Source organism: Natrix helvetica, assembly GCF_964273705.1.
Source record: "Natrix helvetica genome assembly, chromosome: 7".
Lineage (NCBI taxonomy): Eukaryota > Metazoa > Chordata > Lepidosauria > Squamata > Natricidae > Natrix > Natrix helvetica.
In genome coordinates, this window is record NC_138558.1 from 26487480 (window position 1) to 26503534 (window position 16055).

The following is a 16055-nucleotide window of genomic DNA, read 5'->3' on the forward strand; positions in this document are numbered from 1 at the left end:
CCGGATGCGTCCCAAGGGAAGCCCCATGTAGAGGGCATTGCAGTAGTCCAGGCGAGACGTCACCAGCGCATGAGTGACCATGCGCAGGGCACTCCGGTCCAGTAGGGGGCGCAATTGGCGCACCAGGCGAACCTGGTGGAACGCCCCCCTTGCCACGGCTGCCACATGGTCCTCCATTGACAGCCGGGCATCAAGGAGGACGCCCAAATTGCGCGCCCGCTCCACAGGGGACAGTTGTTCGCCCCCTATGGCCAGCGATGGGGTCAGCTGGCTGAACCGAGGTGCCGGTAACCACAGCCACTCGGTCTTGGAGGGGTTGAGTTTGAGTCTGTTGTCCCCCATCCAGACCCCGACGGCTTCCAAACACCGGGACATCACTTCGACAGCCTCGTTGGGGTGGTTTGGGGTTGAAATATACAGCTGAGTATCATCAGCGTAGAGATGGTACTCAACCCCAAAACCACGGATGATCTCACCCAGCGGCTTCACATATGCGTTGAACAGGAGAGGCGAGAGGATCGACCCCTGCGGCACCCCACAAGTGAGTGGCCTCAGGGACGACCTCTGCCCCCCTGTCAACACACATTGCTTCCGGTCGGAGAGGTAGGAGCCGAACCACCGCAAAACGGTGCCTCCGACTCCCATCCCCTCCAACCGGCGCAATAGGATACCATGGTCGATGGTATCAAAAGCCGCCGAGAGGTCTAATAGGACCAGGATAGAGGAGCAACCCCTATCTCTGGCCCTCCAGAGATCATCAACCAACGCGACCAAGGCTGTCTCAGTGCTGTGCCCGGGTCGGAAGCCGGACTGGCGTGGGTCTAGATAGTCGGATTCGTCTAGGTGTCGTGGGAACTGCTGCGCCACCACATTCTCAACAACCTTCGCCAAGAAGGGGAGGTTGGAGACTGGACGATAGTTAGCTAGCTCCATTGGGTCGAGCGAAGGCCCCTTGAGCAAGGGTCTCACCACCGCCTCTTTCAAGGCGGTTGGTAAGTATCCCTCACCCAGTGAGGCGCTCACCAGGCCCAGGAGCCAGCCTCGTGTCACCTCCCAGGCTGCCAGCTGACCCCATTGCAATTAAAATTTTAAAAGTCAACTGTCTATATCGGGGTGTCAAACTGGATTTCTTCGAGGACCTGATCAGCACTGTAGTCCCTCTCTGTGGGCTGGCGGGGGAGGAGAGCAGGGGGGAGATGGAATGGACTCCTCCTGCAGCACTTTGCCAGCCAAAACCGGACAAGGGGGGGCCACATGTGGCCCCCACACACCTCGTTTTTAGCCTCCATGGCCTCCTACCAAACTCTTCCAGCCAAAAATAGACAGCGCAAAGGCCCCGCGAGGGCCCTACATGGCCCATTTTTGGCCAGTAGAGTGCTGCTGGAACCTGGGGAGGGGGCCACATGCGACCCTCCCTGCAGCCCGTTTCAGCTGGCAAAGGCACTGCAGGCCAATCCTTTGATATTTCCAGGTCAGCTCCGTAGACCAGATTTAAGCACCCCATGGGCTTGGAAGGCTTGGAAATATTGTTTTTTTTCTTTTTTTTCTTTGATCATTTGACTTTGCATTGCAAGGTTCTTCAACTTGTTTACAGAGAGTGATAGTGAGAAGAGCATGGGTTGTTTATACAGGTGCTCTTTGGGAACTTTATTGGCAGCTGGAGTGGAATGAAAACAAAGCCTTGTCTTGAAAGATTATAAATGAACTTGCTTTAAATTTAATAAAAAGTTTTGAATGCCAGAGTGGCAATGTTTACAAGTTGGAAGAATGGCGCAACATGAAAAAGAAACCTTAACATTGCAAAAGATTATGTTTGAAATTCAAAAATTATTAGAAGTAACAGAGAAAATTGAGAAGATATTGGAGAACATAGATCGTAGAACAGTAAAATTTGATGGAAAAATTGAGGATGTTCATCCAATGAAGAAAGTGGAGGTCAGAGTTCTAAAAACTGAAGGAAAAAATAAAGAGACAAGAAAATTGTTGATAGTGACAGTGAACTGAGCGTGGTTGGAAATGGAAAGAGTGGAATATGGAAAGGGAAGATAGATGGACTGGAGCTCTACCCAAGATTTCAAAGTATAGAGGAAGAAAAGAGAGAAGAATTGATGGAACTAAGGAGAGAAATCTTGTCAGAAGCACTAGTGATAACCAAAGATAAGCTGATCGAAGAAGCAGATGGAGGGTTTCGAGCTTATACAAAATATGCAATAGCAATAAATTGCAAAGAGAAGTCCATACAAAATTTTCTAAGGAAATAACCAGAATACTAATGCCACAAATGGCAAGAGACATAAGCCCGCACTATTACTGGAAAGACACAGGTTGATGTAATGAAAGCTTATAATAAAAAATTAAGTCACATTTAGTTAAATTTAGAGCATTATGTATAAAATGAAGTGATAATGGATATAGTTAAATGATTGATTGATAATGATAATAATGCATATATATGTATGGGTTTGATAAGAAGAAATTTGATATAAATTGCAAATGGTGACTACGAAAGGAGGTTTAGAAACTCTGTTATTAAATATAACCAATTTTTATTTAGAACATGTTATAAAGATGTAATGTTACTGGATGATATTGGGAAGAGCTAATGGAATGCCATTATGTGGTTTTGCTTTAAATCTGGAATATTTTATATAAAAGGATGTAAAAACAATTATAGTCAAATAAAGGTTGAGGTATGATGATAGTAATATATATGTATGTATATATATATATATATATATATATATATATATATATATATATATATATATATATATATATATATATATATATATGATTTAAAATATATGATTTGATATGAATTGTAGGTGATGATTGTGGAAGGGATGCACGGAGGTTTTTGTAACCAATCGACACACTTTCTACAACTTGTAATGGAAGATAGTTTTGTTAGGGGGGTTGTGTGTTTTGTCTCTGTGTTTATTCAATTTTTTAAAAAAAATCTTTATAAAAAAGAGAGATGTTTAGGAACACCCCCCCAAAAGAAAAAGAAGTAACTGAAGAAATATCTGTGTACAATAATATGGGGATTGTCACCTGCAGTCTTAAGCACATGAAAATTTGGGGAGCAACTCTGCTTCATAAAATCAGACTATCTTCATTCAGATCTATAGTATTTAATTCTGCCTGGTCTCATTTATAGGTGTGCTTTTTACGTTTTCATTCTAAATGACAGTAAGTGACACACTAAATGACAACACAGTAACAGTTGTCATCAGATGAGCCCTCCACCACTCATCATACTTCGGTCAACTGAAGATGTCACCTTTAATTCTATCTGTGACATGCAGTAATATTTGCTGAGTGTAAGAAAAGTACTGATTATTTCTGGCATTTTTTTGCCAGCATATCACAACTAAAACCCAGCTTTATTTCTTGCAAGTGAGGGTTTCTCCTTAAGATATTACTTTGGAATCCAATACACGATTGCCCATATCCCACCAACAAAGAGACATATGCAGTATTGACATCTTCAGAGTGTTGGGTTTGAACTCCTGCTATTTTTCTGCACTAGGTTCGGGATACAACACAAGAATCTTGTGGACGCCTATCATTTATGAAAGAGCCTAAATCTACAAGAGGTCTAGTACATCAAGCTATCTGCAATCTGAATATCACATTACCAATATATACAAAGGTACTCCCCAGTTAAAATATAACCTGCTCATATTATACTTGTACACTGTAATTTAAGATGCACTAAACTTGTTATATAGTTTTGTACTTTTCACAAATTCTTAATAGCATTATGTAAGTATCCATGATTTAATATTACATATTTGGGGTGCATAAATTATGTAACGTTCTGTCCTGTCAGAGGATCTCTAGCTTCCTTGAGTGCTGAGAGTCATATATATGGATGACTCTCAACACTATATGGAAGCAATGGCTCATTAGTTATGAGTTAACGTTTATCAATAATTCGTAACAACCAACATTGTTATCACTAACTCATATGATAATTAAGCCATTTTTGTGTGTATTTGCATACATAGTGAACTCAATTAGCAGGCAATGCTGGACAATTGTTTCTTTTTTAAAAAAAATTAAAACTGTAAAGTAGATTTGTTATTTGGCATTTTTTATTTATAGCTTTCTTACTCAGCCCCAAACTAATTGTCAGTAAATGAACAGGAAAATTGTATGAGATATCACATGCAAATATTCTAACTTTCAATGTAATTCAGACATAGCAACATTAAATTTGAAACTTAACTAGTGACAGAAATATAAATCTATGCTAATGCTTCATTTTCTTGTTGTTATTTTTAAAAAGATATATTTAAGAAACTTTTCTACACAGGTTGAATTTTGGCATATTTGAAAAATTGTTGTAAGTTTAATGCATAATAATCAAACAAAAAATCCCAACATGAAATAGCTTTTCTTCTTTCAACTTACTTGAATCCCCACTTTTCTTAACTGAACCAACTTCCCTGTTCTTTTTTCTTTCCTTCTTAGGAGAAAGTGCAAACATTGTTTTCTTTATGTATTCTTACCAATTACATATATCCAGAAATCATACTTTTCCTTTAATTGCATCCTATCTTTCCTTGCTCTGTTTTTCTTTTCTTGCATGGCATATTGGATTAAAGGAATCAGAATCAGATCAAGAACAGGAAGAAGAGGTAACTTTGCTAATTCTGCTGTAAAATTGCTAGGATAAGGATCTAAATTGGGAAAGAGGAGTCAGTTGAATGCCTGATGACTTTATGTCAAATATGAACAACTTATTGCCTATTGACCAGAAGTGGCCCATCTCAAATTAATTATTTCATATAGATATTGGCCAAGGTTAACAAGCCCTTTGCAATCAATCCAGTAATAAACTATCTATAATCCATATTTATTCTATTACATTTTCTGTTTTGGAAAGAGAGAAGAGATTAACTGAAAGAGAAAATGAAAAATATATTTATAAGCAGTAAATGTTAATTGCTAATTTAAACCAGTATATATTATCAATGAACGAGACACAGATACAATAGTAAATTATCTAAATATATAAAATTTAAATCTATAAGTTAGCTAAACTATTTTAACAACATAGCGTATATAACAACTTAGTCCACTCCACTGGTTCTGAAGTGAAAGCTCACATATTTATCAATAATGTCCTCAAAGGATAATGAAAGTTCAAGCTACAGCTGATTTAACTTTTTATATTTACATGCTTGTAGTTGAGGTGAGTTTGTTCTTTTGGCAATTTTATCCAGGAGTAAATGTCAAGCAAACAATAATTAGAAAGAAAGGATGTCTTTTCTTTAAGTTCTTATAAACTTTTATAATTTCTAAAAATAACTGCAATTGTCGAGTGTTTCAGTTAATTGGAGACATTCTATTGTAATTTGTCTCCATTATAATTACCTTTGCTACAGTGCTAAATGACCTGAATTGAAGTAAGCAAAGAATGTTCCCTATTGAGTTATTTTGATGAAATAGTTTTTCTCATAAGGCTTTTCTAGAAACATGCAGACAATGGATAATTATTAAAAGCAAAAAAGTTTAAAAAATTGCAGGGGCAAAGGCATTTTAAAATTGTAATGGGAAATGATTCTCTGTAAATATAAAATCATGAATTAATTAACACTTATCATCTTCAGTTGTTGACCAATAAATAAATAGGCATATCAATGAAAATACAATATTCAAAAGTAATTATTTGTAAAAGAAAATACAAAGAATAAAAATATAGAAGAATAAATATCATGTAAAAATATAATATTTTACACTTAAAATACTTTAATAAAATAGATGATTCCAATTCTCTAGCAAAACGTCGCAAAAAATATAAATATAAATGCTTTGAATCTTAAAAGAAGACCTTTAGACTATTTCTACCTAAATGTTACCATTTTTACTACTAACGTCTCAAAACACTTTCCAAAGTGCAGGTTAAAAATAACCCCTTTCAATTTCTGTATTTCTGTCCAGTTCAATGGCTTCTGCCCTCCCCTTTTAACATCCAGTTTAAATTCAGTGAATTAACCATTAGTATTGTGTGTATAAATTGAATTCATGATCTCTAATGACTTAAAAGCATGGCTAATTCCACCACTCTAAGTAACTAACTTAACAGCAATCCTAAGAATATTTATCAAGAAGAAATGAATTCAGTTTGAGAGTATTTAGAATTGAGCTGTTATTGTCATGTGCATTTCTAAAATGAAAGAGCGTAGCCTAGGTCTAGTTCAGAATAATAGTTTCTATTGGTTATTGTAACATCATGTTTCTATGACCCATTCATTCTTTGTTTTCTTTCAGACTGACATGACATCAGAAAAACGTAAGATTTTAACAAAACTATTACAATGTGCATGAATTATCTAATAAAGCATGAAAGGGATTGCAAATTTTAATTGCCACTTGAGATCATATTAACTTTATAAATATAAGATTATAATACTCTAACTATAGTTTTTAGTTGAAATCTGTTTTTGTTATTAATAATTTAAAATTAAAATATTTAGTTCATCTAAGCATTCTTGTTTTTTTTAATTACCTGGTAACCCTGCTATTGCTGTTAGCCCTTCATACTATAACACCGTCTCTCTCTTATTTTAAGTATGTGACCTGAATTCATTTCATTCCATAAACTAATTACAGTATCACTTTTAAAAATTAAAATATTCAAACTATCAAAACTCATCATGAAATTACTCACATGAAAATCCCTATGTGATACTAAAAGTGATACTGTTGAAAGTAACAAAGATCTTTAAACCATCTATCTATGTCTTAATACTATGGTGAAGTATTTTTTTATCTCTTAGAATTTTGTTTTCTGGAAATGAATTATTTTTGCCCCAAATGAGGATAGAGGTGATTCTGTTAGGTGATTCTGGCAACTTCCTGTACAAATCTCTCCAATTTTTTTGGAAACATGTTTGGAAGTGGTTTGCCATTGCTTTCTTTCTAGGGCTGAGAGAGGATGACTAGCCTAAAGTCATCCAACTGGTTTTATGTTTAAGTCAGGATTATAACTCACGGTCTCCTGGTTTCTAGACTGGTGCCTTTAATCTCCATAACTAAACTGACTCTCTGTATCATGCTACAAATGGCTATTTGAAACAAGCATCCATGTGCTAGAGTGCCAGATATATGTTGTATATCTTGTGATAGCTGCTGAAAAGTATACAGAGAATTAAGTCCTTTACATTACAGAAATAGGTAGTTGAGGTTAGTAATCCAACAACCCTATCTAAATCAATGTAATAGTAAATGGGAGTGACCTTGGAGACAAGGCAAAGAGAGCAATGTAGGGAACAGTGGTGGGTTCCAGATCCTGTTCCAACTGGTATAGTTGGAACGGGCCCACGGCGTCCACATGGATGCGTGCAGTGCGTGTGCACAGGCATGCAGTGCGCGCATGCATCTTAGCACCTCCACGAGCCTCCGCAACACTCCAGCTGCTCAGGGGAGAGTTGCGCAGGCGCTGTGCGTGTCAGCATGTGTGCGGAAGCACCAAAGACTTAAAAGACTGGTAAGGAACTCGGGTGGGCAGGCCTCTGGAGCACCGTACCGGAACGGTATCCGGTGCTCCGGGCAGGCTCCGGTACGCCCGTACCGGGGCATACCGCCTGCAACCCACCACTGGTAGGGAACAATTAGATAAAGGCAGCTGAGCCTTCAGCAGGAATGTGGGTGGGTAAGAGGCTCAGAAGAGTTCACATACACACACAAACCCAGTTTCTTGGATTGTAAAGGGAGAGAAATATTCATATAAGATTTGTTAAGATAACTTTACAGTAAAGCAGAATTGGCCCAGCTGATTGTGTTTGATGTCTGGTTTACCTTATAAGGTTGTCAATAAGCCACTAACTCAGTCAAATCTTATTTGACAGTTGCAGTAGCTAAATCACACCTATTTGGGGAGTACTGAGTCCCTGATCTACTTTATGCAAGAAGTTCTGTAGATATTCTACTTTATTCATATATACTATGATCTCTTCTACTAGCAGAGAACTAGTGAGCTTTCATCAATAGCAATTAGAATGAACTCTCCAGTGCATCACAAAAGATGCATGACAACCCAGAAAAGAGAGAGAGAAAAACAAGTTGAAAATATACAAATAAGATTAGGCACATCTCTAATATCCACAGCTCACAGCCATAGCTGGCTGATCATGAAAAACGACAGACTAACAAACTAAATTACAAATAGCTATATAGCCTTTGATTTCTCTATAGAGAGCCTTACTGCAAAACTTTTTAATCTTTATTCTTGTCCAATGATTTTTTCCAAATCAGATATGAAGTATACTGGATATCGAAAGTCAAACTTCACCACAGTATTTTCCACATGATTTAATTCCATTTTAATTTTTAACCTTTAAGTTTTATTGGGTTCCTTTTAATGTAAGAATAGTTACCCCGCGATGTATGCAACAGCTTTGCTTTGCATGGAAATAACTTGGCTTACATATATATCTATATGTATGTATATATCGTGTGTATGTTTGTGTCTGTATATCTGTATGAATGTTTCTGGTTACCATTCATTACATTTTCTCCCTGAACATTTGAATTCTCTGTTCTGTGGTGGTGGTGTTTTAATTACCCCCTTCCCCTTATTTTTACATCTTATTTACTTATTTATTTCAATATGAGGATGTTCCAAAGTAGAACTATGCCTCTTGAAATAAGTCTTGTGTCTTTGTCATTATTTGGATGTAAGATTCCCCTTAGATGAAATGCCGGTTTGCAGCTACCTCAGATATCAATGTATTTCATTTATTGTAAAGTATTGTAGAATTAAATGTAAATATAGATATTTTTACTTTGATTATTGAATAATGTTCATAGAATAACTACTTACGGTTCTGAAGTTTGCTACCACTGGCTTTCTCTTTGAGGGTATCAGTTTTCAACCAATTACAATCCTCCTTTTGTTCTGTTTTTATTTGAGCATTGATCTGTAACATCTGAACAATCTTGAGATATCTATTTTTTGTGTAAATTCCAAACTTTCTTTTCCTTTCTTTAATTTGTTTTTATGGTGTCTTAGTTTATAAAAGCTTTGGTGTTTGTGTGTATGGATGTGTTGGACTGCAAAAACTAAGCAAGTTATTTCCTGCTTACTTTCCTTTTCAGTTTTCCCTATTAGCTTTGCTTTGCTTTTTTTCCCCCACCATCAGATTTGTGGACCCACCATTCCCAGACCATTTTGTTGATCCTGCTGCAATCAAAAACAGCCATTTCAATCGTGATTACATTTGACAATCTCTATTTTTGATTTCCATTTATTTCCAATGTTTTCCCCTATTTCCATCAAAGATGATGACGAAACAGAATCTACAGAAACATCTGTCCTGAAAAGCCATCTTGTCAATGATGTTCCTGTCCTAGCAAGTCCAGATTTGCTGTCTGAAGTCTCTGAGATGAAACAAGATTTGATAAAAATGACTGTAATCTTGACAACAGACTCTTCTGAAAAAACAGATTCTATTAAGGTGAAAGATCTTACAAAAGTAGCAGATGAAGAGCCTGGAGAACCATTTGAAATCGTGGAAAGAGTTAAAGAGGACTTGGAAAAAGTGAATGAAATTCTAAGAAGTGGGAGCTGCCCCAAAGAAAAGCCAGCTTTGCAGAGATCTGCTTCTGAAAAAGAGTTGGTGGAAGAAGACTGGGTTCTTTTAAGTGATGAAGAAATTGAAGAGGCCAAGCAAAATGCTCCTTTGGAAGTTTGCGAGCCTGTTTGTGTAGAAAATAGAATAGGCAAAGGAAAACCAAAGAAAGAAACAAAAGATATGACAGGAATGATTGATTACCTCAGCGAGGATCTAAAAGTTTATGTGTCTTTGAATGAAATGCAACCGAAGACATTCCAAGAAGACATAGTAGAAGAAAGATTTGAAGCTGTTGTTGTAAGCAGAGGTTCTGAAGCAGATAAAAAAGACAAAAAGAAGCAAGCTCAATGCAAACCTACCCTGGAAATTAAAAAACCTGTTAGAAAGAAATTAAAAGACAAATTAAATCTAAAGGTTGAAGAAACTCAAGGAAAAGATAAGCCTTTAGGGCTAGACAAAGTCAGTTCAGAGGAATCTTTAGATGAAGAACAACTATTATCTATTGCAGAGCCTGTGAAAGATACTGCTGTGTCTCCAGTTATAGAAGAAACCCCTATTGGGTCAATTAAAGATAAAGTGAAAGCTCTTCAGAAGCGAGTAGAAGATGAACAGAAAGGGCGTTCAAAGTTGCCAGTTCGACTTCAAGGAAAAGAGGGATCTGAGAAGCCTATTACAAAGCCATCACAGGCTAAAAAGATTATTTGTAAAACAAAACCTCCAGGTTCTCCCTCTTCCACAAAGACTTCAACTTCTCCATCAGCCACAAAGATTCCACCTTCTCCAAAGACTTCTGCTGCTTCTTCCTCTCCTTCTAAACTGTCTTCTCCTTCTACTAAGAAGCCAGCTGTTTCTCCCACCACAAAAAAGCCAACTCTTTCTCCCACGTCAAGGAAGCCACCAGTTTCTCCCACAGTTAAAAAGCCATCAGTTTCTCCCACAGCTAAAAAGCCTCCTGTTTCTCCCACATCCAAGAAGCCTTCTGTGTCACCGTCTTCTAAAACAGAAAGAATTGAAGAAACGATGTCTGTCCGTGAACTAATGAAAGCTTTCCAGTCAGGTCAAGACCCATCAAAGCATAAAGCTGGACTTTTTGAGCATAAGTCTGTAAAGCAGAAACAACAGGATTCTGACAAAGGGACAGCTAAAAAAGGACCTAGTCAAGCAGAAAGTGAAAAGAAGCTAGCATTAACCTCTAGAGACACACATAAAAAAGACAGTCCCAAAAGCAAAAAGATCCAGGAACCTCAGACAGAGGTAGGTTTGCAATCTAAAAAAATCACACAGAGTATACCTCATATAACCTTGAAGAAAGATTTAATCACAAAATCACAGAGTGACAGAAAAAAAGAACCTCCTGTCATTGTTGAAGAAAAATTCAAAGATGTAGCCCTAACATTTGATGACCAAGGAGATACTGAGCTTCAGATTAGTCCTGATAGAAAGACATCAACGGATTTTTCTGATGTCATAAAAGAAGAGCTGGAAGATAGTGATAAATACCAACAGTTGCGGCATATTTCAATTACCGAGGAAGGTGAGCTTCACTTAGATCAAGTTTTGACCAGTCCATTCAATGTTACATTTACATCAGAATATGTGAAAGATGGGTTTTTGCCCACACTCTCCTTGAAAAGTGGTGCTTTGGATGGCAGCTCAGAAAGTCTTAAACATGAAGGCATAGCAGACTCTCCAATTGGTAGCCTGCTTGATGGAACTCCCCAGAACAGCTCTGAGGAAAGTTATAAGCATGAGGGCTTGGCAGAAACTCCAGAAACAAGCCCCGAGAGCCTTCCATTTTCATCTAAGAAAACTGAAAGTGCTGACCAGACGGAAGAAACTATATTAGCCAGTGCAGTGCAGACGACACCAGAAACACATTCACCAAGGGGGCTTTCTCCAAAAGAAAAGGAAATTACTATTTGTGACAAAGACCTAAAAGATATGGCAGAAACCACAGAATCCCATTCCCATCATATGTCAGAAGAACACTCCAAAGGCCTAGATTCTAGCTCAACTCTGATTGATAAAGATGCTCTCCGTGATAAATCATCAGTGCTGGCAGATGAAAGACATTTAACTAAATTAGCTGAACCAACTGATTCTTTTATTGAAAAAGATGAGGATGCATCCTTTGAGCCATATACCATTAGCAGAGGACTAGAGCTTTCATTTCCTAGCCATGAGGGAGAAAGTCTTAGCCCAGCTGCAGACGAATCCATAGCTATAAGTCATAAAGATTCATTGGAAGCAAGCCCAGTGTTGGAGGATAATTCTTCACGTAAAACACCTGATTCCCTTGAACCTAGTCCAACCAAAGAATCCCCCTGTTGTGATTCTCTGGAAAGTAGCCCTGTAGAACAGAAATCAAAGGCTGGCTTCCTTCCAGGTCCTGGTCCCATTCAGGCTACCCCTGCTAAAGCTGAAAACTTCCCAGAACTAGCACCTGTGCGATCTAGACTCTTACGTGATCCTGATGGAAGCGCTGAAGATGACAGTCTAGAACAAACATCTCTTTTGGAGAGCTCAGGAAAAAGTCCTCTTTCACCTGAGACGCCTAGCTCTGAAGAAATTAGTTATGAAATCACACCAAAAATAACTGAATCACAGATTCTTGCAAATATACCCAAGTCTGCAGTAATTCCTGAGGTTAATGAAGAGCCAGAAGATGATTCAGAAGATGAACCAAAGAAAAGAGTCACTCCAGAAGAGGAGATGTTTAAAATGGTGGCCAAAATTAAGATGTTTGATGAGATGGAACAGGAAGCAAAACAGAAGAGGGACTATAGAAAGGATTTCAAACACGATGATATTTCAACTTCTGATTTAGAAGGTGCTTCTGAAACTGAAAGGCTGCCTTCAACAATTCTAGAAGATAATGCTTTATCTACAATAGTGACTTCTGGAGTTGTATCTAGAAAGAGCTCTTCCTCCTCAGAAAGCGAACCAGAATTAACAAAGCTGAAAAAAGAAGCCGATTCTGGGCTGTTAATGGAACCTACAATGAGACTGCAACCTTCTTCACCTCATCTTTCCAATATGGATTCCAGTTCCAGTCCTGAAGAGACAGGATTTCAGCCCATTGAGTCTAAGCAGCAAGCATTCAGTACTGAGGAAGATAACACAGAATCTGATAAACCAACCGAGGAAACCAAAATGTCATGTGATACTTCACTTGCTTCTGATGCCAGCATCATAGCACAGGCTAGCGAATCAAAGTGCTATAGTACGGATGAGAGTGATACAGTTAGCCCTAATGGCCCTGTAATGCCACCTGAGGAATCTTTCTACCATTCTGCTGCTGATGATGCTCAAAAAATAACTGAGTTATATGAAACTTCAATGGCATCACACCAGCAGGATGATTCTTTAAAAGATAGTGTAGCATCTGAAGGGGTAATACCAAATGACTTAGTTAGCATGGGAGGAACTTCAGAGGACTCATGTACATCTGGGACTTCTCATTGCTGTGTTTCACAAAATAATGTATTGGCTACTAATGTTTCACCTGACCACTCCCCTTTGGGAAGTGATATGGCTGGAACAGATCACAGGTTAGAGACGACAGACAGGGCTTTTCCTAGCATAGAACATACCACAAAATATTCATCTCCAACAACCCCAAAAGGTAAATATGAAAGTGATATAGAAGAATTTGGCAAAAGTAGTGATTTGCCTATGACAAGCCCTTATGAAAATGTCCCTTCACAACATTTTTTTACTAATGATGAAATTAGTACAGAAATTAATTTTAAAACAAGAATAGATCAGTCATCTGAGGAAGACTGTTATGATAACAAAAAAACTAAAATGGCTGAAGGTACACGCATGAATTCTCTTTATAGAACACTATCAGAAGGTTCTGAAGTTCAGATCCCAGAAGGTGTTTGTATGGAGATAGAATCCAAGCAAATGGACAATTTTCAGAAAAGACCAGCTTCAGCATCTTCGGTATCAGTCTCTACATCACTTGATGAAGCTGCTCTACAAGGTATCAGGCATGAAGCCGAAGAAATAATTAGCCAAGTAATTATAACTAGGACAGATGTGGATTCTGAGAAGTGGAGTCAAATTCGTGAAGATGATGATGCTTTTGAGGCTAGAGTGAAGGAGGAAGAACAAAAAATATTTGGCTTAATGGTAGACAGGAGATCCCAAGGCACCACCCCTGATACAACACCAGCCAGAACACCTACTGAAGATGGGACTCCTTCCAGTGAACCAAATCCCTTTCTTTTCCAGGAAGGAAAATTGTTTGAAATGACAAGGAGTGGTGCCATTGATATGACTAAAAGGAATTATTCTGATGAAAGTTTAGACTTTTTCCAGATGGGGGAGCCATCTCAGGAAGAAGTGTCGTTGTCTGAAGAAATGAGAGAAGCTGAAGGCCTAGAATGTCCCCCTGAGGAACAATCTTCGATTTCAGTTGCACCTTCTGAATTTAATAAAGCAGAAACAGCTGTATCAGAGGATGAGACCGCTGCTTTATGTAGCACAAAAGAAGATGTTAAATCTCGAATTCCTATTAAAATGGGTATTTCAGCCTCTTCAAAATCACCAAAGAAAGAAAGAACAGATTCTGATCATGACCTCCCCTCTAGTGATACATTTGATAGCTCCCAGATGCCTTGTCTTATCTCTCCTGAGCAGACAGTGATTGATGTACACTTAAATTTTTCCACAGTCACTAGGTCTGTTTGTGCTGAAAAAGAAGATGATTCCCCAGATTCCTCCCCAGAGGAGCAGAAATCTGTGATTGAAATCCCCACAGCTGCCATGGAGAGTGTGCCTTCTAGTGAAAGCAAATCCAAAATCCCCATTAGGGCTACTCCAGCTACATTCCCATCATCAGATAAGTCAGAAGCTGAGAGCCTTCCTTCAGTTGGCTTCATAGACAACCTGGAAGAACCACAGGATGATGCTTCCAAACCAAAAACTAAAATTCCAGTTAAGGCAATTTTTCAAAGAGGTGAGCAAGAATCTTTAGAGACAGAAACATCTGCCTGGCAGTCAGAATCAGCTAAAGTCCCTGATGTAACCTGCAAAGTACGTATGAAACAAGATATTAGGAGTAAATCTGAATCTGATGCCAGTGCCTCCATGGACTCAAAAGCTAAGCATTCAGTCAAAGCTAGAAGTTACACTGAGGCAGAAGCAGAGACCAGAGAGAGGGTGGGTGAGATGAAGCTTGAACTAGAATCAGATGAGTTGATGACTGCCCGACCAAAGATATTTTCTTCACGATTACCTGTTAAGAGCAGAAGTGCCTCAGCTTCCCGAAATGCTGTTAGTCCCTCAAAAGAAAGTAAGGAACATTTTTTTGACCTTTACAAAAATTCTATAGAATTCTTTGAGGAGATTAGCGATGAAGCTTCCAAGTTAGTGGATAGGCTTACACAGTCAGAGAGAGAACAAGAATTAGTTTCGGATGATGAAAGTAGTAGTGCCCTAGAAGTTTCAGTTATTGAAAATGTGCCATCCACTGAGACCCAGCAGTCACTTGCCGAGGACATCTTTGACACCAGGCCCATATGGGATGAGTCCATTGAGACTCTGATTGAACGTATTCCTGATGAAAATGTCCCTGACCATGTTGAAGGTATTTGCCAGCCACTGGGTTCCCTTTGCTACGCATGTCATAAATCGCAAGGTTTTGCCTGTTTCTTCTATTTTACTTCTTGCCCTGCTCTTGGTGTATGATTCGTGTGTTGTTTTAAAAAGCTTCCTATGTTTATTAATGTGCCTTGTGTGAGCTCCGTTTGTTTTGTGTTTTTTTATGTGTTTTACTGTCTCTGAAACAATCTCAAGATTGCACAATGCAAATGTTCACGGAAAGCATAAATATAACAAAATAAGCTTTCTCATATGAAAAAACACACACTTCCTTAATGTTGTTTCAACACTAATAAACTTATAACATTATTTCACTTGTAGTACAGCTGACCAATGCAAGTTTTAGTTTTTGGTTTTTCATCACTCTGCTTGAATCTTTTTAATGAAATATTTTTGATACAGAAAAAGACAGGTAAGATTACTATAATTCTGGATATGTAGATCCATTTATACGCGTCAAAGTTATCAGAATCTAGAAACATATTGAACTTTGCTTCCATAATTAACTTTCAAATACTGAATTTATGGATATTCAGTCCTCTAAATTTTAGAGAGGAATGTTCATATATATATATATATATATATATATATATATATATATATATATATATATATATATATATATATATATATATATATATATATATATATATATATGTATTTTCTTAAGAATCCATTCCTACAGTAGTACTATAGAATACTAAGGAAAATGATAGTGGGATTCTGAATATATTTCCTAATAGACTTTTTGAAGATCTAAAATGTATCTATGGGAAAACAAAAACTCAAACTCTGCTGATACTGCCTTGGCTTTTGGATATTTTTCCTGCTGCTTTTATGCATATTTCCTCCAAACAA

At 37.9% G+C, this 16055-nt stretch overlaps 1 protein-coding gene across 22 annotated transcripts in view; it reads left to right on the forward strand.

The window, feature by feature from the left end:
- The window catches only part of ANK2 (ankyrin 2), a gene marked incomplete at its 5' end in the record, with an annotated part of 311705 nt that overhangs the window by 277811 nt on the left and 17839 nt on the right, over positions 1–16055 (forward strand). For 15 of the 22 annotated variants that reach the window (XM_081960494.1, XM_081960477.1, XM_081960492.1 and 12 more), the window contains 4 exons: positions 3533–3655; positions 4614–4646; positions 6283–6304; positions 9295–15183. In XM_081960494.1, coding sequence (XP_081816620.1) covers positions 3533–3655; positions 4614–4646; positions 6283–6304; positions 9295–15183 — 6067 coding nt within the window. The remainder of the gene's footprint in view (positions 1–3532; positions 3656–4613; positions 4647–6282; positions 6305–9294; positions 15184–16055) is intronic. The other 7 variants (XM_081960486.1, XM_081960487.1, XM_081960485.1 and 4 more) reach the window with 2 other exon arrangements.